This window comes from Mobula birostris, chromosome 19, assembly GCF_030028105.1.
Source record: "Mobula birostris isolate sMobBir1 chromosome 19, sMobBir1.hap1, whole genome shotgun sequence".
Taxonomy (NCBI): domain Eukaryota; kingdom Metazoa; phylum Chordata; class Chondrichthyes; order Myliobatiformes; family Myliobatidae; genus Mobula; species Mobula birostris.
The window spans coordinates 19,542,967-19,567,895 of NC_092388.1; the positions used below are offsets into that span (position 1 = coordinate 19,542,967).

General features: G+C 41.4%; 1 protein-coding gene across 9 annotated transcripts in view; it reads left to right on the forward strand.

The window, feature by feature from the left end:
- The first annotated feature begins 10,041 nt into the window (after window positions 1–10,041).
- Window positions 10,042–24,929, forward strand: part of LOC140212459 (ubiquitin thioesterase otulin-like) — a 50,055-nt gene continuing 35,167 nt past the window's right edge. For 2 of the 9 annotated variants that reach the window (XM_072283278.1, XM_072283287.1), the window contains exons 1-5: window positions 12,684–12,853; window positions 15,439–15,950; window positions 17,532–17,596; window positions 20,932–20,999; window positions 23,952–24,071. In XM_072283278.1, coding sequence (XP_072139379.1) covers window positions 15,466–15,950; window positions 17,532–17,596; window positions 20,932–20,999; window positions 23,952–24,071 — 738 coding nt within the window. In that variant the 5' untranslated portion in view covers window positions 12,684–12,853; window positions 15,439–15,465. The other 7 variants (XM_072283285.1, XM_072283286.1, XM_072283282.1 and 4 more) reach the window with 7 other exon arrangements.

The following is a 24,929-nucleotide window of genomic DNA, read 5'->3' on the forward strand; positions in this document are numbered from 1 at the left end:
GTGCAAAGTTACTTCAAATATTGGGACATTCTCCCTGATCATTTGGACCTGGGTATCTTATAGCAAAAGACAATGTTATCATTTACAGCCATCCTCCCTATTTATCTTGGGAAGATTTTCATTTATAGTAAGTGTTATGTCAGCTTGTTCTCTCCTTGGGTGCCACTGCCAAAATAGTTTAAACCTTCCTTTTGTCAATATGGCACAGTTACATACTTTGTCCACTTGAAATTTGGTGCTTGAAGGTGCAGTCTCAGTTTCATTTGTCATAAAATCTCATACTTTTAAGAGACTTGTAAACTAACAAGAGCTTTCTTGGTTGCCCATTATGGGATGGTGAAATGCGGTGATGTCAGTGTCAGCCAATCCAACCATTACCCAATTTGTAGGATCAGGACTGCTTTTAACCTATTTGGGCTGGAAGGATTGTACACTATCTTTGCACTTAGCACTGCTACCCAGGCTGAAATCAAGGAATGTCAGGGTCAGTCCAGTTTCACACTGTGCCTCCACATAAGGCAGTGCATCCACACTAACACTGTCTGATTATATCAAAATTAATATGACACTGATGCTCAACCTTTGATATTGAATGTATTGGGCCAAGATTATTCTATCTTGATGATGTCATGCTCACAATGTAATGGAAAACATGACTGCCACTTGGTGGTTTTGAAAGAAATTACACCTTAATGTTAAGTCTTTATGAAATCAATTGTGAGGCTTCAGAATTACAGTGATAATGTACAGTAGCCCAGAAGTTCTCCTTCCCTTTAATATCTGTACTGAATAGGCTTTTAGCTGTGAGCCTGTCTCTGAGTGCCTCTGGAACACTGTTTTCTATGCCATACCCTGTGCTGGAAATGTGCATTCCAACTCTGCTTCATCAGATGTACAAGCTCAATATCTTTTGACAAGGCCTCTGTTGGAAGGACTGACACCTGCTGGATTACATCATTGGGTCCCAGACCACAGTGTGCAATTTCAGATTGATGACTTCTGAACTGACCGCTGCCTCATTTAACAGCTCCATCAATATCAGTTGATATTACAGTAGATCTCAAAAAACATCTGCCAATACCAGATCAGAACACTTAACACCGTTGCTGCATTTTCCCCTCAGGCAAAAATACGCCATCGCCTAAAAACACAAACACTGTAGTAACTTTTCTCATCTGTCTTCTAGGATAAGTTATAATATCATCAGCAGATCGAGTTGGGAAGGAAGCCCTTTTGAACTAGAGGAGCAGATGTTGATAATCATGGGTTCAAGTGCGACATGGAGTGCCACATAAATCCAAGTTTATGGTGGATGACAATGTTTTTAACTAACCTGCGTTTTGGATCCCTCTTTCCCCTGCAACCCTTCAGTATTGTGTTGTTTTAAGAATACTTCATCTATTCTAGGTGCCCCTCTTACCTGTGTCATCCTCTCACTCAGAGGTTAAATGCAGCACATGGATTGAGAAGATCTACCACTTGAGCTCTCATAGAAACTGAGATCTGTTCCATTATTCACCATACTCCTGGCATCTTTGTCAACTGGCATGGAAGTCCTTACCACTTTCCAATTGACAAGGATGGATTAAGATTACCCCAGGATTTGCCATCAAGCCTACAAATCCCCATTCCATGTCCTAGAGGAGGAGACTACACTGAACAGTTCCATGCACTTGCTCAGATGACATCTCTGTTGAAGGTAGCATGGATGTATACAGTCCAGGCGGTCCTACTGAGATCCAGGTAGCCCTGATGCTGGGGAAACCAGTAAATGGGCAATTCTTCAGAGGGTGTGTCACACAAGTACTTCTTCAGATGTTATTCAATTTAGACTGCCTACTTGAAAAGGCTGAAGCAGTTGCAAAATAACATGCTTAAGCACATTTTCCAACAAGGCAGAAAGCCTGTATGAGCGACGAGAGACAGAAATCATCCACTAGGTTTTCTCCTCACTTTCAGGAGAGAGTCTGGAATTTGACCGTGCCAGGGGGTGAAAAATGGTCTCCTCCAAGGTGGGGTGCAGAAGATGATGGAGGAGTTTTCAGTTTCCATGATGGCAGAAGCAGTGGTTACTTGGAGCCAGTATGCTGCAGTGACCTACATCATACCTCTGCTTAGTGTTAGCCAGGTGCACATTGTTGCAATCCTGTCCACTCTGTGAGGATGAGGATGGTGATGGCAACAGTATGATCTCACTTCCACCAAGTGCTAGAGGATCTGCTATCTACCTTCTCAAGGTAATGGTGTTTTGTTCCCACCGGTGGTCTCTCAGCCGGATGTCACACACACTGTAATGGCACTGTCCTGGAGCTGCCAGAGGTTAGTCTGGACATTTATTTTCTCCCTTTCAGAAATATAGGGCATTGGACATAGGACATCCAGAATGTCAATTTCTCAAAAGTAATTGAGAGGCTGGTCTTTATTTTTGAATTCAAAAGTTTACTAAATACAGCATTGGTCATGTTTGCTGTTGGTAATTTGTTCTGTTAATTTAAATGGAATAAGAGTGAAATAAATGTATTTCTTTGTCATCTGTTTTGAATGTCATAGTGGATGCTTCCCTTGTCTATTTTGACAGTTAAATAACTGATGAAAGTTCAATGTCCTATAATATTAACTGATTTTTCTCTCTGTGCAAATGCTGCCTGAAATGCTGTGTGTTCTAAATTCTCCAGTGAGTTACAATTTCTGTGAGCTTTATCATTTTGCACTTCCATCTGCTGTTTTTCTTTATTTATTTCTAGAACATGGGCATTACTGGCAAGGCAAACATTTATCAGCTTCCATCATTACTCTAGAGATGTTGAGCCATCTTCTTATACCAGAAAAGTTAACTCTAATGCAATAGAATTGCTGATTAATTTTGAAATGATTTAGTTCAATCTGAAAACAAGGTTTTCACTGTAAGCAAGGGGAAAAAAACGACAGAACTACTGCATCTGTTGACCTGAAGTTTACAAAGAGTGGAATGTTGGCCGGGAGCATGCCCTAAAAGTTAATACAGGTTGAGTACCCCCATCCCAAAGTCCAGAAATTTTTTCAGCGCTGACATAACATCACAAATGAAAATTTCCATAAGGCACTGGAAAGGTTTCCAGGCGATGCGCGGGTTTCTGAGAAGTGACTTCACATACGTAATAAACAGAAGTTAACAAAAAATAGAAAAATGTTGCATAAAGCAAAAAATTATGATTTTAGTCATATACTGAAAGAGTGGATTCATCAGCATCTGAGTGAACATTTGCCACTTAATGGTATACTGATCATGAAACAAGCAAGGACCTGTCACGATGAACTGAAATCTGAAGGTAATTGTGAATATTCAGCAGGCTGGTTGCACAAGTTTAAAGATTTTGTGGTGATAAAGGATCTGCTGATTACGAAGCAGGAGAGAAATCATTGATGACTTGGTCAAGATCGTTGCTGATGAAAATCAACACCAGAACAAGTCTACTATGCGGATTGTTTTTATACCTTACATAAGACCTTCTTTAAAAAAAAGTTAAAATACAAATACAGTGTACTGTAGCCTTTTAATCAAAGCAGGGCATTGTAGATGGAGACTGAAAGCCTGCCTTTGTTGTTTTTCAACAGTTGATTCAGGTATTCTCCTGAAGCTGATGAGTTGCTTTTGTTACCCTGAACACATTATATTTTCATCATATTGTTGTATAATAATTTCTACTGTCAACTACATGTGTGATGAACAAATGTAAGACCAAGACTGCTTACCAGAGGTATATTAAATTCAGAGTCAGGAATAATGGCAATTCCAATGTATCATATATTCCAAAATCCAAAGAAATCTAAAACACTTATGGCTGCAAGCATCTCGGATAAGGGGTATTCAACCTGCAGTTAACAAAACATTGATCTAAGTTTACAGCAGTTGATTGGCTGAGACTGAGGTGTAGATGGGTGCTGTTGTTTTTACATGTTCACAGGTAGATCAATAGCCAAGTAGCAGGTAATTAATTCATATTGCTGGGGCATCCATATGTACCTCTCTCACTATCCTCACACCTGAATAATTTGGTGAAATTCCTACCTTGATCCAGGTTGGCTGTAGCCCTATGAAGTCCACATCTGCACTGTTAGAGAGTGATTTGGACTGAATGTCTTCTAGGTGATGTTAAGGCCTGTATGTGCTAGTCTGCTGAAAGTATGCCCAATAAGAGAATTATCTCATCAATAAGCAATACTAATTTAATGTTTAACACTGCAATTATAGAGTCCAGTGTTTCTGAGGTCCTGAATTGTGGGAATTGTTAATATGGGGCCTGGCAGCAGGAGCAGTGTGAGCAGCAAATTGCAGGTAAGTCTACATGCAACCAGTGGGAGTCATTCAGAAATGAAATAGTGAATGTTCAGGCCCAACGTGTTCCCATAATGGTGTAAGTATGCCTAATAAGTCCAAGGACCTTTTGGATGAACCAGTCAAAGGATATCAGAGTTGGAGAAGAAAAGGTTTCTGGCAGGTATGGAGAACAGAAAACCGAGAGGCTCTACAGGAATATAAAATGTGTTTTTGTGCTGGGTGTGGAAATTCTTAAACGTGTAGTTGAAAGGGTGAGGAAAGGTATAACGTAGCACGAGCAGGAAAGATTAAGGAAAGTCCGAAATCATTTTATTTATATATCAATGATAAGAGGTTAACCAGGGAAAGGGTAGGGTTCAAAGTGATAACCTGTGTGCAGCTGGAGAAAGCTGGTGAGTTTTTAAATGAATGATTCACTATGGATATTGTAATTAGAGAATTCATGGAGCGATACCATAGAATTTTAGAATAAATTAGCATTGAAAACAAATTAGTATATATTTTAGTAAACTTGGTCCTGGTTAAATGAATCTTGGGCAGCTGTGGGAGACAAGGAAGGAAATTGTTACAAATCTATCACTACAAGATGACTGGTGACTAGCAGATGTGATACTTTTATTCAAGTAGGGCAGCAGAGATCAGCCAGACAGTTAAAGATCAGAGAAACTAATATCAGTGATGGAAAAATTATTTAAAATATATGCCCTCAGGATTAATATGATTTCTTGTGGCAGTGATTGGTTAAGATTGCTTTTGTTAAGGGGAGTTTCTGCGTGATTAACTTGGCTGAGTTTTTTGAAAAAGTAATTAAATCAAGTCAAGTTTACTGTCATTTAAGTGTATACATGAATACTATCAAATGAAACATTTCTCCGAACCAGAGTGTAAAGCATAACCCAGGTGTAAACACATAACACACACAAACCACATTATATGATGAAATTAAGGATAAACTCTACAGATAGATTACACATAAATAAACAACTAAAGTACATAAATTAAATATTGTACTGTAAGGTACAGAACAGATTAACCAGTGACACTTTGAATGCAATGCAGCAGGGAGTTCAGAAACCTAATGGCCTGAGGAAAGAAACTTCCCCATCCTGACCATTCTCATTTTTGTACATCGGAGTCTCCTGCCTGCTGGTAGAAAGTCAATGAGGATGCTGGATGGATGGTGGGATCCTTAATAATGCCAAGGGCCCTACGTATGCAGCGCTCCTGATAGATGTCTCTGATTACTGGTAGGGGAACCCCTAGGATCCTCTCAGCAAGTCTCACAGTCATTTGTAGGGACTTCCAGTTTGATGCTTGGCTGCACCCATATCAGAAGGAGATGCAACTTGTTAAGACGTTCTCAATGGTGCTTCTATAAAATGCAGGTAAGATGGGAGGGGTAGGATGGTGGCGGGGGGGACCTCGCTTGCCTCAATGTCCTTAAGAAGTGGCAATCCTGCTGTGCCTTCTTGTTCAGGGAGGTGATATTAAGGGACCAGGGTGAGATCCTTCGTGATGTGGATTCCCAGAAACTTGGTGCACTTACCTTTCTCTATGAAAGAGCCATATATTCACTGAGGGGAATGGCTCATCTATACCTTCCTGAAGTCCACAATGATTTCTTTGGTCTTCTCCACGCTCAGACTTAGGTTGTTCTTCTCATACCAATTCACCAGCTGCTCCAGTTTCTCTGTACTTGATCTCATCATCATTGTTGATAAGACCCACCACTGTTGTGCCATCTGCAAACTTGATGACACGGTTTGAGCTGAATCCTGCGACACTGTCATGCATCAGCAGTGTAATAGCAGCGGGCTGAGCATATGTATTGTAGTGCACTTCATGTAATTTACATGGATTTCTGAAAATTTCTAAATGTTGACAAACTTGGTTCAAATGGTAAGGGCTCAAGTGACCAAGGCAATTTTGATCTCAAATTGGCAAGGTCATAGGAGGCAGAAGGTGCTGATCCAGAGTAGTTTCTGTGATTAGATACTTACCGCCAGTCAGGTTTATAACGAATTGGAGCTTGAACCCATACTGTTTGTTATATACATTAGCAACCTGAATATGAATGCAGGAAGTTTGATCAAGTTTACAATTGACATGAAAATTGATAATAAGGTAGTCTTTTGCTATGGAGTGATGTTTCTGAAAAATGGCAAATTAATCCCCCAAAAAAATGAGGTTATACCTTTGGGAAGAAATATGATATACACAGTGAATGGTAGAACTATAGGAAGTACTGAAGAATAGAGCACCTTTGGTGTAAGTGTGCAAGAATCCCTGAAGGGAGCAGCTCAGGTAGATAAGGTAGTGAAGAAAGTATACAGGATACTATCTTCAGTTGCCTGTGTTTGGAATATAAGAGCAGTGAAGTTATGGTACAAGTAGGTAAAACCTTGATTAGGCATTGCTGGAGTACTGTACGCAGTTCTGGTTGTCATTGGAGAGAGTGCAGAGACATTTCACCAGGATGTTGGCTGAGGTAGAGTATTTCAGTAATGAAGAGAAATTGGGTTTGGTTTCCTTGAAGTCGAGCAGGCTGAGGAGAAATCTAATTTAAGTATACAAAACTATGAGGGGATGTAGATAAGGTTCATAATGTATTTTCCCCCCTCAGCAGAGCTGAATATAACCAAAGGACGTGGGTTTAAGGTATGAAGTAGAAGAGTTAGGCACGTGGCCAAGTGGTTAAGGTGTTGGTCTAGTGGCCTGAAGGTCACTAGTTCAGCTGAGACGGCGTGTTGTGTCCTTGAGCAAGGCACTTAACCAGACATTGCTCTGCGATGACACTGGTGCCTAGCTGTATCAGCCCCAGTGCCCTTCCCTTGGACAACATTGGTGACGTGGAGAGGGGAGACTCGTAGCATGGGCAACTGCCAGTCTTCCATATAACCTTGCCCAGGCCTGTGCCCTGGAAACCTTCCAAGGCGCAAATCCATGGTCTCACGAGACTAACGGATGCCTATAAAAAAGGAGAGTTATAGAACATTTTTGTTTAATCAAAGGATTGGAACCTGGAACACACTGCTTGATGGAACAGTGAAGACAGGTGCTCTCACAAAACTTAGCTCTTTAGATGTGTAGTTAAATCACCATGGCAAAGAAGGCTACGATGCTAGAAAATAAAATTAGTATAGATATACATCAGTAAGACAAAGAAGATGGTAATGGTCTTTAGGAAGACTAAGCCTGCACTGCTCCCTGTTACTATTAATGAATAGGATGTGGATGTGACGAGGACCTACATGTATCTTGGGGTGCACCTGGATGACAAACTTGCATGAAGCACCAACACACAGGCTGTGTACAAGAAGGACCAGGGTCACATCTATTTCCTGAGAAGCCTGATGTCACAAACATAGAAAACCTACAGCACAATACAGGCTCTTCGGCCTATAATGCTGTGCCAAACATATACTTACTTTAGAAATTACGTAGGGTTACCCATAGTCCTCTATTTTTCTAAGATCCATTTGCCTATCCAAGAGCCTCTTAAAAGTCCCTATCATATCCGCTTCCACCACTGTCACCAGCAGCCCATTCCACGCACTTTGTTCTTTAGAGTATTCAAGTCTCTCCTTCACATGTTCTACCAGTCTGTTGTTGCCAGTATAATATTCTATGCAGTGGTGTGCTGGGGCGATGGCATCAACATAGGTGATGCCAACAGGCTCAATAAACTGATAAGAAAGGCTGGCTCTATTATAGGAGTCAAACTGGACACACTGGAAACTGTTAGAGAACAAAGGACCCTACGAAAATTTCTAGCAATTCTGACAATGTTTCTCATCCTCTGCATGCCACCTTGGCTGAATAGAGGAGCACTTTTAGTAATAGACTAAGACAACTGTGCTGCTCCAAAGAGTGCCATATGAGATCATTCTTAGCCTCGGCCATTATGCTCTATAATGAGTCAACCTATAGCCGTGGAAGTAGTGACCCCTCCTGTCAGACTGGTTGAGGTAGGGGCGGCGCTAAGATGGCGCTTGCTGGTGCTATAGCCCCAGCAGAAATCACAATAGTACTAGTGTAGCACCACCAAGAAATTAACTGAAATTTCACATACAAATTGCAGCTGCTTTGCTTTCTCTGTATAGTTTTGAATACAGCTTGTTTCTCCAGTTGATCTAGTGAAACAGCGCCCCCCAATTACCATAGCACCCACGCAGCAATAAAGTTATAAACTCTGTCAGATCCACTCTACACTTCTGCTTATTCGTTCGTTGTCAATGTCATACCATTGGTGTCCTCAGATCAATTAAGCTGATCTAAGATCACTTAAGGTGGTGATGTCACTCACTCATCCAGATGCAGATCCATGGTCTCGCGAGACTAACGGATGCCACACACGCACATTGTGCTTTTACAAGCGAGTGTGGGCCTGGCATGTGCATTATTTTGGCGGCGTGAAAAATGGATTGATTTTTAGTCAGAAAACGACCTCATCCAGAAGAATCAGTGGTGTCTCAGCCTGAGCCTGTCTTAATTGAAAGAGACATGCAGGAAGAAGTAAGTGGGGATGAGGACGACAGCAGTTCATCGAAGGAGTGTGAGGGCGAAGTAGAGGAACAAGAAATGGAACGGGATTCGGAAGAGAACATGGATGAAGCTGCTCTTAGTGCTGGTGAGAAAACTGTTAGTGATGTTAGCCAGCAGCCTGAGGAAGGACCCTGTTGGCCAGCATTAAAAAAGTACCCTTCGGAACACTTTGGCAATCAGCAAAGGAGTTTTATTCGTGGCTGGTTTGACCTGCACTCCTGGCTGGAATATTCAATTACGAAAGATGCAACATTCTGCTTCGCATGCAGGCATTTCCTGTGTGGAGGACATGGGTTCCATTCTGAGTCTACCTTCACTGTCACCGGTTACCGCAACTGGCAGAAAGCTACAACAGCTTTCAAAACCCACCATGTAAGTGCAGCTCAGAAGTTTGCTATGGAGGCATGGGCCGAATTCAGATTGAGAAAACAAGAGGGTTCAAGATTGGGAAATATGCTTGATAAAGGACATGGAAAGATTGTCCAAGAAAATCGTGAGTATATGAGAGCAGTGGTTGAGTCTCTACGCTATACTGCGTGCCAAGGCACTGCCCAGCGAGGACACCAGGAGAATGATGGATCTGGCAATAGGGGAAACTTTGTTGAGTTGCTCAGTGTAATTGGGAAGTTTGATAAGACTGTAGCTAAAAAAATAGAGGACAATCCTAGAAATGCAAAAAACACCCATCATGATATCCAAAATGAAATTATGGGTATTATGGCAGATATGGTCAGACGTCAAATAAGTGCAGAAATCAAGGAGGCTGGACATTTTGCCATCATGGTGGATGAAAGTAAAGACTTGAGTAAAAAGGAGCAAATATCAGTGGTGGTGCAGTATTTGAATAACGAAACAGTGCTTGAAGAATTCTTGCACTTCACTCCAGCAGAAGGGTTGGATGCAGAGCCGCTTCTTAAAAGCATTGAACAGACACTCGCCCAGTGTATTATTGATAAGAACACGTGCGTGGGTCATGGTTATGACAGGGCAGCAGTGATGTCTGGGTGCAATAATGGGGTACAAGAGAGGTTCAGGAAAGAGGTCCCGCAGGCATTATATATACACTGACATGCTCACGGACTTACCCTTGTTTTAGTGGATGTTGTGAGCAATGTACAACATGAGTATTTTGAGACTGTGCAGCTGCTTTACAACCTCTTTTCAAACTCTGTTGCCCACGATCTTTTCATGAAGAAACAGAGAGAACTGGAATCAACTGCACAGCCCGTGGAGTTGAAGAAATTGTCAGATACACGCTGGGCATGGCAGTATACAGCTTTGTGGGCTATAAGGAAATCACTCCCTCTCATTCTAGCTACACTACTGGATATTATGGGTTAACCAAATGCACGGAGGAAAACGGAGGCCAGAGCTGTAAATGGACTGATTGACGAGCAGTTTGCTTTACTTCTCGCTCTGTTTGAGGATTTATTCCGAGTCACCAAGTTCATGTCAGACCAGCTACAATTTCCCGGTTTGGAGCTTTCATCCGCTGTGGACTTGGCTCAGTCTGTTATCGATTTACTCTCAGCAAAATGGAGAGAGGAATCATGGAGTGAAATTCAGACAGGAGCTAGGGACCTGTGCGTCAAGGCCGGTATACAGAGCAGACCACATGAAAGGAGACAGGCCCAGCCACCCCACCGCCTACATGATTTTGTTGTTGAGGCCCAAACTGAATGCACACCTGTCACATCCTCCGATGACCTTCGCAAGCACTGTTTCTATCCAGTTATAGACAGACTTCTGACTGAAATGAAAAGACGGTTCTCAATTGAGACTGGGAGTGTTCTGACTGGAGTCTCAGCATTGAGTCCGAAACACAAGTTCTTCCTAGACAAGAATTGTCTTTGGCCAATGGCCCAATACTATGGAGTGACTGAAGTGAACCTGACTGCAGAGCTACATCAGGTTTGGCGCCTGCGGGAAACAAAACAAAAGCAAGGACAGACAGTGAATGACACAGTGGAATTTCTAGCTCTAATTAGACCCTACTGCAATGCATTTATAGATTTATACAAACTAATCTGCATATCACTAACTCTACCAGTGACATCTGCTGGAGTTTCTCTTGCCTCAGATGCGTCAAAAACTACCTAAGGAATAGCAGCGGCGATGCTCGGAACAGCAACTTGGCCCTGTTGGCCATAAACAGCCGGAGGACCAAGACACTTGACATCCAGAAAATCATTGATGCTTTCGCCACCAATTACAACAATAGACGGATTGTGCTTCTCTGAAAACATCAATGGTGAGTGCAATTGATTTTTTTTAAAATTTGGGCCAAGACTAATGCTGATTATTATTATTATTTTGTGGTGGATACCCCATAGTCCTTATGTTTCCTGTAAATCCTAAAATATTACATTTACTGCTATTAACCCTACTGGTTTTGTTTAGACTTCCAAGCAGTGATTCTGTTGATTTTTGTTTTAAATTCAATAGCCAAATTAATTGAGGTATTGCATGGTCAGAGTGCCATTTGTCCAACTCCTGGTAAAGCCTTGCATCTGTTGTTTGCCTTATTTGACTTTAATAATGGTGTACCTTTTGGCATTGTCTGTCTATGTAATGCGAATAGCAGTGGACATTGTGGGTTAGTGTTGTGTTTTTCTGTTGAAAAGCACGCATTTGATGCTGATTATGGGATTGGTGCGTGATTCACGTTGTGCACTATGGGTCGGATGCTCTGTTGGTTTGTTTGTTTATGCTCTGTGTAGCCCGGGTTGTCTCCAATGCTGTTGACACTGTCACAGTTCACGTCTATATTAGATCTGTCAATTGCTGTTGCTTGTGAATCAACAGAGGCATTTATAGTAGGCACATAATGCTTGAAACTGACTTTTCAACGCCACACGTCTGGCCTTGCGAATACATATTACCATACAGCACATTCCTCAGCACCATTACTGAATAATTCAGCCCCACTGTAGCACCAGCAAGAAAAAAATCTCTGGCGCCACCACTGGTTTGTGGTAACTTATATTGTACACCTTCTTTCTTCTCTTCTAATATTTATATCTGTGCACTTGTAATACTACTGTGACACTGAAATTTCCTTTGGGATCAATAATGTATCTAAGTAAAAACAACAAATGCTGCAAAATTCCAACGGGTCATGCAGAAAGAGATGCTGTCTGACCTGCTGAATGTTTCCCTCAGCATTAACTGTTGTTATTTCAGATTTTTATTTATTTAAATGTTGCTGGCCAAAGGGAAGTTAACCCCCTGGGCAGGTTGAAGGAGACTGACGGAGGAAGAAGCGTGCCCGCTCTCATCCCGCCCCACTCTGGTGATTGGCAGCTGCAACAACGGGAGCCGCGGCAACAGGTAGGAGGCGGCGGGCGTGGGGCAGGTGAATGGTTGACACTCTCGGTAGGGAAGCGACCTGGAATTCTGCCTTATTCAGTGGGCATGCAGCGGCTGTGGGTTCTGGCACAGTGTGACGAGTACGGAAGTATTGTGGTGCGATGTTTTGTTTTTCTAGCCCATTGACTGCAGTACCACGGCGTTGACGTCCGGTTTCAGACGCCCTGCAAAGTGGCGTGAAGGTTGCGGGGCAGACACGCTGGAGCTGTGCCCGGCCGCGGTCGGCGTCACGGCAGCCTGCGTGTTTAGAAACGCCAGGCCGGCTCGTGTTTTGCTCGCTGCCGTACACGGAAGCCGTGTCAAAACGTGCAGCATTTCGTCTCGGGCACGCTTCAGACCGTCTCTTGATTGATAACGCTGTTTTGGATAGGATCGCTACTAAATTGATAGTTAAAATATTGTTCAGTAAGCATAATTCCTCATTCAGTGGGGGGGGGGAGGGGAAAATGCGCTCTGCAATAATGCGGACGAACTCTCGTTAAATATTTGACCACCGTCTGAAGTAATCATCTGATCATCCATTGCATGTCGGCAAACACATATAGCCATCTCGGCCCACGACTTCTTCCATCCTGCTTCCAAAACTTGGACGCTTAATCTGAACAAAGGATGCTATGAGGAGTGAGTTGCTTTTATCATTTAACTATTTGCCCAAATAGCTCTACCTTACTGGTTGGTTATTTGAGCAAACAATTAATATGGGAAATATTTACCTAAATTACTTTGCCTTCTGCCAAACATCTTTCCTTACTCCATAACTAGACCGAGCCAGAGAATCGGGGAAAGCCCACTGTCTCGCTCAGCTAAGGCCACTAGTTGTTCTGCCATCTTGTTTAGTGGATGGTCTTGGCCGAGTTGGAATGTTGAAAGTATTTATTTTATTTATATGGTAAAACAGCATGGGAGAAGCTCCTCTGTCCCAATGAGCCATGCCACCCGCTGACCCACCTTTTTAACCCCAGCCTAATCACTGCTCAGTGATCAATTGGTACCAACCAGTACGTCTTTGAACTGTTGGAGGAAACCAAAGCACCGACAAACGCATGCAGTCACCAGGAGAACGTACAAACTCCTTACAGCTGGCACTGGAATTAAACTCCAAACTCCGATGTCGTGAGCTGTAATAGCATCGCGCTATCTGCTTTGCTACCGTGGAGCCTGACACGGTGGAATCCAATGTCCATTGACGCAAAGGCCTAGCAATGCCAGCTCCCCACATCTTATAACAGACCAGGTACTTGGAATGTGTTTGGCTCAGTGACCGATAAAGCAACTCTGACAGACCTACCGCTCTCTTTCCAGGCTCGTTAGGTTAGACAGTCCAACCTATTAGGATGGATAGAGATTGGTTAAAGAATAAGAAATTAGTACTAACCAGTACTAGAACTAGGGGACGTAAGCTTCAAGATTCAGGGGAGTAGATTTAGGATGGAGATGAGGAGGAACTGCTTTTCCCAGAGAGTGGTGAATCTGTGGACTTCTCTGCCCAGTGAAGCAGTAGAGGCTACCTCAGTAAATATACTTAAGACAAGGTTGGATAGATTTTTGCATTTTAGGGGAATTAAAGGTTATGGGGAAGAGGCAGGTAGGTGGACATGATGCCATGGCCAGATCAGCTATGATCTTATTGAATGGCGGAGCAGGTTCAACGGGCCAAATGGCCGACTCCTGCTCCTGTTTCTTGTGTTCTAAATGGTGCGTTGAATTAAGGAGCCGTTTTCAATTAGTAATTGCGGAGGGACATGGATCAGTGTTTGATCTGCAGCCACTCACAATCCAAAATAAGGGAAGATTCCTTCCTAGTAGGGCAGTATTTGCAAGAATCAAAAAGTACATTACTTCTTAATCGTGAAATAAAAATTGATAAATGTTCCTGTATGGAAGGATTTTGTTTGTTTTCTGTTTTAGAGAAGTGCTTTGGCTATTGTGCAGTTTTGTTTTCTGTGCCTGGAGAATTATGAATAGTTTATAAGACAGGCTTTTCTCTGAACCTTAGTACGTGACAATAATACAGCAATTCGAATTGCAGTTCTTGTGTGGTGAAATGCAGCTAGATACAGTAGTGTAGAGTTTCACCTGCTATGTTAACAACAACGTCTTTATCAAGAGTAATAGGATATTGTTTTCTCACCTCTCACCAAACTGCCAAGGGGCCTTGTGCAATCTGGTTTTAAGACCCTGATGCTTAAAAATTTAGCCCATCCTTCAATTTTATTCTTGGGGAGTTTAGTGCTAATTTCGCAGATGTAGGTGACTGAGCTCCTTGCAGACTCTTATATCAAGCATCAACCTAGTAATCTACAAAATTGGGATGCTTGCCTTTTGTAATTGAATAGTTAGTTTACTTGCTAGTTGAAAGTCACTTGGGCCATGCCGGTTGTTGATTGGCCCGTTCAAAGGATGCTGTGCTCTTTCCCATTAGTTACCTTGTGTGCCTTGGCACTGGTGTCCAGTTCCGTGTGCCTTGGGTATGAGAAAGCCACATGCAAGAGAATTGCTGGCTTTTTCTTTGTCTCCAGGAGCTCATCTTCACACTGAAGTAGGGAGCAGTGCTGGAGAACTACTGCTGCGCATGTAGGAGGGCCCACGTGCGTACTCAGCTGAGTGTCTGTCAAATGTTAATTTTGCAGTCGTGTAACTTGGGAAGACTTAATGAAGTACCTGTTGAGTTTGAAATGTTACTGAATGTTTCGTGTCGTAATTTTTATAACTTAGGCTGGCTTCCATGAGTACCTGTCTGGTTGAATGTTTTACTGTGTCTGTAAATAAATGGTTAATGTGCTTATTATTAATCAGTGTCTTCTGTTTCACTTGCCAAACCCTGAACCTGCTTCCTGCTTCCTCATAACACCAAAGTGGCAGGCTAAAGTTGTCTCTAACCACTGGATCAGGCAAAAACTCTGTTGTACAAGAACGTCCATCCATGAGTTTCTGATGTTCTTAATGGATTTTAAAAAACATGTGATTCTTCAGACTTCACTTTGTAGATCATTGGGTTTATTTGCTTTTCTGACAATTGCTATTGAAGTGGGAGGTTGATAATAGAAGAAAATAGCTCACAGGCATTCAGGATACATTAATTCTTCCGGATATATTACAGCAATCCCCGATCTAATGTAATATATTTAATGAATTACTTCTCAAATCAGTTAGTGTTTTGTTTTTCTAATTGAAAATTTAGTATTTATCTTTTTTTCTTTCTGCAGCTGCACACAAGTTGACAGCCGTTGGGAATGGAATACATTGTGCAGTTTCTGAACCGGATCTATGCTGGTATTGAAGCAGTATTTTGTGTCGCAGATTATATGTTGTTTTATTTTGCTCTAATGTCCGCTACTGGATTGGTTGTAAGTTATATTTATATAAAACTCTTGACCAATGACAGATTAACATCTGAGGAAGACACCACGTCTAACAGAAATCTCTTTGGCAAAGAACAAACAATGGAAATAAAGGAACAAGTCACCACTGACACATGGACTGAAAGCACCAGTAAAATGCTACAAAGTGGGGATGACCAGAATGTTTCCAGGAACTCAGTTGTTCTGCTGCAGCACAATAATCAAATAGATGAACTTGGATCTTTAGTTGAATGTAACAGCAGTGAAGATCTTTCTTTAATGAATGCTGAAAAACCAATGGATCTCCTTGATATCTACACCAGTATGACAGACAGTGTCATGCCCAGTGATGCAAACACTGCAATGCAATTGGCCAGGTAATGTAAAGTAACATTGCTGATGCACAGGAATGCTGAGGATGGATTTAAGACTAGCTCCACGAAATGTATGAAATAATACATATAGTTGGCTTTTAATTGGTTTATGTACCAAGATACAGTGAAAAGTTAATCTTGCATACTGTTTATAGCAGTGGTCCCCAACCACCGGAACACGAGGAAATGATATGAGTCAGCTGCACCTTTCCTCTTTCCTGTCACGCACTGTTGAACTTGAACACCCCCCGTCGGGCCGGTCCCCAAGAATATCATCAATATTAAACTGGTCTGTGGTGCAAAAAAGATTGGGGACACCTGGTTTATAGTAAATCAAATCATTACACAGTGCACTGAGCTAGAATAAGTTAATAATGCAGAATAAAGCGTAAAAGCTCCCAGAAAGCACAGTGCAGTAACGGTGAAGTACAAGTTCATAATGAGGTAGATTGTGGGGCCTAGAGTCCATCTTACTGTACCACGTGCCCATTCAAGAGTCCGATAACAGAGGGATAGATGCTGTCCTTGAGCCTGATGGTACGTGCTTTCAGGTTTTGGTATCATCCACCCGAAGAGAGAGAGAAGAGAAAATGTTTGTGGTGGGTGTGGTCTTTGATTATGTTGTCTGCTTTACTGAGGCAGCGAGAAGACATCAGGTCTACGTATCAGATACATAAATAATTATGCCAGTAAATTTGTTTCTTAAGTCAATTGTTCTGAAAAAATAGGATTCAAAGACTCCTTTTTCAATCTTTTCCCCCCTCATCCAAATTAGATACTCCCTAGTTTTGGTCTGTCTTACCCTGGGTAATAATACCCTGTTGTTATTAATCTTATCTACACCTCTCATAGTTTTAAGGACTTCTGTGACTTCTTTAAACACTTCTATAAGGTTACCTCTCATTCTTGCATATTCCAAGTAATAAAGATCTTGACTGGGCAAAGACGTAGTACATCTTTATCATATAAAAAAAAGTCAGGCTGTTCTACAAGAGTATTTAACATAGAATAGTACAGCACTGGCCAGGCCATTCAGCACAAGGTGTTATGCTGACCTTGATGCCAGTTTATACTAAATGTCTCCCTCTTGCTTGTCACTCATATCCCTCCATTCTAAACCCAAACCATTGAGAATTTTGTAAATCACAAACAAGAGAAAATTGTAGATGTTGGAAATCCAAGCAATATGCCCAAAATGCTGAAGGAACTCAGCAGGCCAGGCAGCATCTCTGGAAAAGAGCACAGTCAATGTTTTGAGCTGAGACCCTTCATCAGGAAGGGTCAGGAATTTTGTAAATGTCTGTTTTAAACTGTAAGTGTTTGAAATTGAGTATTTTTTTAAATAGGTGGTACTGATCTGTCTAAAAACTGCAGAATTTAGTCTTCACTGTAAATTCATTAGTATTACATGAAGTTGGTTTATTCATTGAAGGGCTGGAACTGATTCTTGTGCATGAATATATTCAAATCAGCTTACACAGGAAACAAATATACAATGCAAATGAAATGCTGTATTTGCAGCCTGTATTGTGAGCTGATGCATTATTTGACCTTTCATGTTTTATGCCATTTCTATTTACCTAGAAATGAGGAAGAAGATCTGTACTGCAGCATAGATGAAATTAAAGAAAGACATCAGAGTAATTCAGGTAAACTTTTGGTGTTGCTTGTCAGATGTTTATTTGTGACTTTAGTATTACTTCAGCCTGTAGCTTTGGCATGTTAATTTTTTAAAGATGCTAAAGAACACAGGCAATTGTGAGGAGCTAAGGCTTGGCTACATCCACAGTTACTGCAGAAGGTTGACTGATTCTGTAGTATTGCCTTTCTGTCTTCAAGAGGACACAAAACACTGGAAATTAAAATTAAACCTGCAGATGCAGAAAATCTGAAATAAAAACTGAAAAAGTATGAAATGCTCAGCCAGTCTAGCAGCGTCTGAGGAAAGATGAACAGAGTTAAACTTTCTTTTTATAGATTCTTCATGGAAGAACTGAAACATTAGCACGGTTGGCATGCAGTAGGGAAATTCTAGACGGCTTCTAGAGTGGGTTACATGGTCGGCACAACATTGTGGGCTGAAGGGCCTGTAATGTGCTGTAAATTTTCTATGTTCTATGTTTCTCTTTGTACAGACACTGCCTGACCCTTGAATTTTTTTGTTATTTAAGTATAAACTTGATTCAACTATAACTGTCCAGTTCATGAGGAAAAATGTGAAGGCCTTAGAAAAAGTGATGATTTGCTGAAATGATCTCCAGAATGAGAGAATTTAGTTTGATTAATTGAGCGGAGAAGCTAAAAGTGTTCTTGGAGCAAAAGAGATTCTGAAAGGATCACGAGCATAACATCAAAGGATACACTTTGTTTCGTAAAGACGGGCAGATAGGCGGGAGGTGGGGAGGTTGACTCTGTTAATAAACATATAATCAAATCCATAGAAAGAGGTGACGAAGGATCATCAGAAGTAGAATCCTTGTGGGTAGAGTTAAGAAACTGTATACAGGCCCCCAAACACTAGCCAGTATGTGGGATATAAATGTCAACAGGAAACTGAAAAGGCATGTAATAGGGTAATGTTATGATAGTCATGGTGGATTTCAATGTGCAGGTGGATTGGGAAAATTAGGTTCGTGCGGGATTCCAAGAGAGGGAATTCGTAGAATGCCTACGAGATGATGTTTAAGAGCAGCTCCTAGTTGTGCCCACTAGGCATTGAATTGGGTGTTGTGTAATGAACCAGATTTGATTTGGTCCTGGACTTATTTCATAATTTACTGGCATAATTTACATATTACTATTTAACTATTATGGTTCTATTACTATTTATTATTTATGGTGCAACTGTAACGAAAACCAATTTCTCCCGGGATCAATAAAGTATGACTATGAAATTATAGACCAGTTAGCCTGACTTCAGTGGTTGGGAAGCTGTTGGAGTCCATTATTAAGGATGAGGTTTTGGGGTACCTAGAGGCGCATGATAAAGTAAGCTGTAGTCAGCATGATTTCCTTAAAGGGAATCTTGCCTGCAAAATTTGTTGAGGTTCTTTTGAGGAAATAACAGACAGGAACCTGGAGGAGAATCAGTGGGTGTTGTTTATTTGGATTTTCAGAAGGTCATTGGCAAGGTGTCGCACATGAGGCTGCTTAACAAGATAAGAGCCCGTAGTTTTTACAGAAAAGATACTAGCATGGATAGAAGATTGGCTGACTGGCAGGAGACAAAGAGTGGGAATAAAGGGGACTTACTTTGGTTGGCTGCAGGTGACAAGTTGTGTTCCGCAGTGGTCGGTATGGGACCACTTCTTTTCATGTCAGAGATTTGGATGATGGAATTAGTGGCTTTGTGGCCACATTTGAAAAAACTACAAAGGTGGGTGGAGAAGTAGGTAGTGTTGAGGAAGCAGGGAGTCTGCAGAAGGACTTGGACAGATTGGGAGAATGAATAAAGAGCTGGCAGATGGATTATAGTGTAGGGAAGTGTATGGTCATGCACTTTGGTAGAAGCATAGAGGTGTAGACTCTTTTCTAAATGGGGAGAGAATTCAAAAACCAGAGGTGCAAAGGGAGTTGGGAGTCATTGTGCATGATTCCCTGAAGGTCAACTTGCAGGCTGAGTCAGTGGTAAGGAAGGCAAATGTGAGGTTAGCATTCATTTCAAGAGGATAAGATTATGAGAATAGGAATGCAATGCTGAGGCTTTATAAGTTGCTGGTCAGACCGCACTTGGAGTGTTGTGAGCAGTTTGGGTCCCTTATCTAAGAAAGGATGTGCTGGCATTGGAGAGGGTGCAGATGAGGTTCACGAAAATGATTCCAAGAACGAAAGGTTAAATTATGAGCGTGGGCATGTACTCGATAGAGTTTTGAAGAATGAAGGGAGATCTCATTGAAACCTATCGGCGTCCAGGACCAGAGGGCACAACCTCAGAATACAGGGATGTCCATTTAGAACAGAGATGAGAATGAATTTCTTTAGACAGAAGGTGAATCTGTGGAATTCATTGAACGGCTGTGGAGATCAAGTCATTGAATAAATTTAAAGCAGAGGTTGATAGTTTCTTGGTTAGTCAGGTTGTCAAAGGGTACAAGGAGAAGGCAGGAGAATGGGGTTGAGAAGGATAATAAACCAGCCATGATGGAATGGTAGAGCAGACTCGATGGGCCGAGTGGCCTAATTCTGCTCCCATGTCTTATGATCAGGTAGACATTTTGAAAACCGTGAAGAAGAACAGAGAAACTGACCCCAATAGCAGCAGCAGAGAAAACTCGAGGACATAGAATGAGGCTGGTTGGTAAAAGTTCCATAATTTACACAAGGATAAGCTTTTTAACACAATGGTGGGCTTGTAAGGTCCTTCTGGGGGTGGCAGTAGAATAAGCTCCATTCTGGCATCCTGAAGGATGCTGCCAAAGTAACTGAAAGAAATTAAATGCTCGGAGTATGGGGTGAAGTTGGATAAGCTGGATTGCTCTTCCAAAAAAAAACTAGTATGAATTTGACAGATGAATGATTTCCTGCACTGTAACTTGTGTAATTTTATAATGAAGTCATTACTGACCAGTGATTTTTGTCTTAATTTTAGTCTGACCCGTTGTCAGACTAGGTAGTTCAGGCCTAGGTGCTTTTGTTTTTCATCCCAAACTGCAGCTAAATAAGACACAAAATAAATGTGTAAATTAGTGGATCATCACCAATCATGGGTTGTTAATGCAAACGAGGCATTTCATTGCATGCTTTGAAGTACATAAGATAAATGAATCTGAAATGATTGCTGCTGCAGATGGATATGGTCTGAGAAAAGGCTCAAATTTAGCACTTGGAACATGATTTCAGAATACTACTTTGTAGGGACTAATCTGAATAACCTTGTTTCTTTGGCATACTCTTCTGACTTGACCATTGAAATTTCCAACTCACGCTGAAAGTAATAGGTTTCATCAATGTAATGACATAACTACTACTACTTGATCTTTTTCAGATTCAGACGGTGGGCTCAGAGTTGACTTTATATTACATCAAGTTCAACAAAATGTGACAGAAATGGAGGTAAGCTAATAAGTTACCTTAAATTTTAGGGTATAACACAGACTTCAAAGGTAAAGTTGACCTTAAGTTCACATGCAAGGTGCAGCGGAGAACTTACAACATCACAGACACATAGCATCATATAAGCAGCATTCACAAGAAAAACATCAATTATACACTTTTTACAAGAAAGAATGTGAGGAGAACAAAAGATGTCCATTTTGGTGTAAAGTTGTCACAGTGTTACTAAACTATAGTGATTAGGGTTTTGCTGGTTGGTTGCTGTACCTGGTGGCTTCTGTACCTCCTGCCTGATGGTGTCTGATGATAGATGTTGCTTTTTTGAGGTGCAGCACCTCATGCAGATCCTAGGATGGGGAAGGAGTGTCCATGATGTACTGGGCAGAGTCTCCTACTCCCTGCAGCTGCTTGTGTTCCTGCGTGGTTGAACTGCTGTCCCAGACCATGATGCAACCAATCAGGAGACTTTCAACAGCGCATCTGTCGAAGTTTGTTACAGTGTTAACCTCCTAACAAAGTAAAGACATTCGCGCACTTTCCTGAGGATTGCAGCTACGTGCTGGCTGCGAGACAGATCACCCGACATCTTAATGCTCAGGACTTTAAAACTGTTGGCTCTGTCCATCGCTGATTCCCCAATGTGCACTAATGCGTTTTCACCCTCTGTCCGCTTCCTGAAATCAACCATCACCTCTTTAGTTTTACTGACTTTGAGTGAGAGGTTGTTGTTGCGGCACCATTCAAGTTAAGAGATCTCCCTATCAGTTTCAAGACACTTATCATGCACTTGTATGAAGGGCCAGCAGATATGGTTCTAATTATTTCACAGTTACTATTGAAGCCATATTTGGAGCATAACAATGTCACAGTTGCTACCTTGTGGGTTTTCTCTTTAAAGTTGTCCTGGGAATAGTCAGTGGGAATTAGAGGAGCAGATATGCAGAAGTCCAGTAGACTTGTAACAGTCATTGAGGCAGTTGAGATGTTCCAGCTTGTAGAATCCTGTTTTCCACCAAATTGCGCAATTTTACAGGATGTGAATCCCTGAAACCAGTTTTCCAATGACCTTAAGTGAACTTGTATGTAAGCATAGATACTCATCATTAAATAATAGTGATAACTCAGTGTTCTTCTCTTTCACCACTGGACCATATATTTTCTCTGTTAGTTATTTATTATAGATACAGGCATCATGAATAACTTCTCTCCAGGCATTTAGCCCACCCACTGCTACCTCTCTGGACTCAGCCAGTGAACTAATCATTGTTTCTCTGTGGAATCCCCCCAGAATGTTATTGCCTCAAACAAAGTCCTGCCTACCATTTTTTTTACCGCAGATGATAGTCAAGGCATCCCGCCTCTGACTGAAACAAGCCTTGGCTAAGCTTATCATTACCTCTCCCACTTTGATCTGTCTGTCAGGAGGCCACAGACAGATCAAAATGGGAGTGGGATGGGGAATTAAAGTGACCTAAGTCTTTCCAGCATTTTGTATATTTTATCACTCATGGATAAGCTGAATTTTTGGTTTTTGCAAGGACCGTTTGGTTTCCAACCTCAGTTAGCCCCTGTCCAAGCATGAAACAAAGGTGTGGGATTTCAGAGATGAGGGGAGAAGGACTTTGATTTCAAGGCAGCCTTGGACCAAGGGTTGTACTTGAGGAGCCCTGGCAAAATGAAGTCAAGGGGAGAAACACCCAAAGGCCTAAAGTCTTACTTCATTCAAAGGAGAACAATGAGAAGATGAGGCGTAAATGTTGGAGTTCTCAGAGCAGTATCATAATTCCAAAGATCTTCAGTATTCTTCAATGTCATGCCTTCTAACCTAAGAAATATGTCAAAATGTTAGAAATCAACAAGATTTGAAACTCCACATTATCCCGGGTAAAGGTCACGTCGAGTTCACCTCCTTAAACATTTGCTCCGTCTACCACCAGTATATACCATCCACAGGATACACTGCGAGGTTATGCCAAAATTACCTTGACGATGTATCCCAAACCCCTGATCTCTGCTGCAGCAAAGAACAGTGGTGAACAAGTTCTGCCCCTTGGTTTGGGAGCATTGCCATTCTGGCATCGTTGCCAGATCAAGTCTTAGAACAATTTACCTAACTGCATAGAGGGAGTACCTTCACTGTAAGGACTGTGTTGATTCATGAAGTGGTTAATTACAGTCTCGTGGCAATTACAGATGGCCAATAAATAATAGCTGTCATCCTGTGAATTAATTTCTAAAAAATGTTCCTGAATTCCCCTCCAAGACCCATCTGCCTATCTTCTCCACTATTTGGACCCATCTCTTATGATCTAGGTACTAGTCTGCTCTCTGTGTGAAGGTTTTATTTATTTACTAGTTTGTTTATTCATTTAGTTAGAGATATAGCATAGTAACAGGACCAATAAGCCCACTCGGACCAATTACACCCATGTGGGTAATTAACTTACTAACCCATACGTCTTTGGAATTTTGAAAGGAGCTGGAGTAGCCAGAAGAAACCCACATGGTCAAGGGGAGAATGTACGACTAGAATTACATAGCAGTAGAATTGAACCTAGTTTGCTTCTACTGTATTAATGTTATGCTAACCACCACACTACCGTGCCATCCAAACTCTTGTGGGACTCGAACCCACAACCTTTGAATAACTTGATCACACAGCAAAAGGTCATTGCCCTATCCATTGCACCACAGCCCACAGTTGTTCTTACTGACCATGAACCTAGCTGTTTGTATTACAAATATGGTCATATCTGTGTAATGCATTACCATTCTCTACTATTTCCCATAATTAGGTTTATTTCCCAGCCACTGGGATACATTGGGAGCTCATTTAGGCCAATCTACAACAGGAATTTTGTGCAGGAAATTGTTTGAGTTGAGGTTTGTTAGATTAGAATCTAAACGTTTATTAATGCATTTGAATATATTGCTTGCTTTTCTCCCCATAAGATTGAAACTGCCATAAATCTGAAGAAGGATACTTACCATCAGTTGAGAAAGTTCGTGTGTCAGGCACTGGTCAAGGGCAAGCATCTTCCTCCTTGGATAATGAACGAGGAGGCTTCACAGGTAATTGATTTGGTTGTTCTGGATTGTTTGTGCGGTATTCAAAAGCTTGCTGGACTGGCTACCTGTGAACTCAGATTAAATTCTAACAGTGAAACCATTTTGTTTATAATGTTCCTACAAGCCAAACACCTTTTGGCACCACCCCTCCCTGAAGCTTCTTTCATTTTTGGGATGAGATGCCCCATTTTTAAGATCATTTTTGGAAAAGAAAACTAATTTCATTCTGTCCACAGACGACATTTGCCTGCCAAGAATAATGGTCAATTTGCATTCTATCACCTAGGGTGAAGCAACAGGAAAGTAATATTGTAACATTTGTACCAAGTCTCCTGAGAGTAATGAAATAACTTTTTTTTAATGTTAACCCAGTCTTACTATTGTGCTGTTCTTCCAGTTGATGTGCAGAGCAATTGAGAACATCATGGCACTATTTAGTGAGGACGTTCTGCAAAATTTATCCAGAGCCAAATATAACAGGGTGGAATATAGGAATAAGAGAGTGGTGATCACTTTGCAGGGATTATACTCCAGGTCAGCCAATAGTCAGTGGTTCAGAGGAACAAATATGTGGAGATGTGTAAGAGCAAAGGTGTGGAGAATTTTAACTTTCCCCATGCTAACTGGAATAGCTTTAATGCAAGGGGTTAAGACTGGGCAGAATTTATTATGTTCAAGCAATTGTGAGTCAATATGTAGATAGTCCTACTCGAGTTGAGGCAGTACCCAACCTTAGGAAATCAGCATCAGATTTGATGTGACTGGCACATATCATGAAATTTGTTTTACAACAGCAGGACAGTACATGCATAATAAAAACACTATAAATAACAAGAAGAAATAGGTAGATAAAAATGTGCA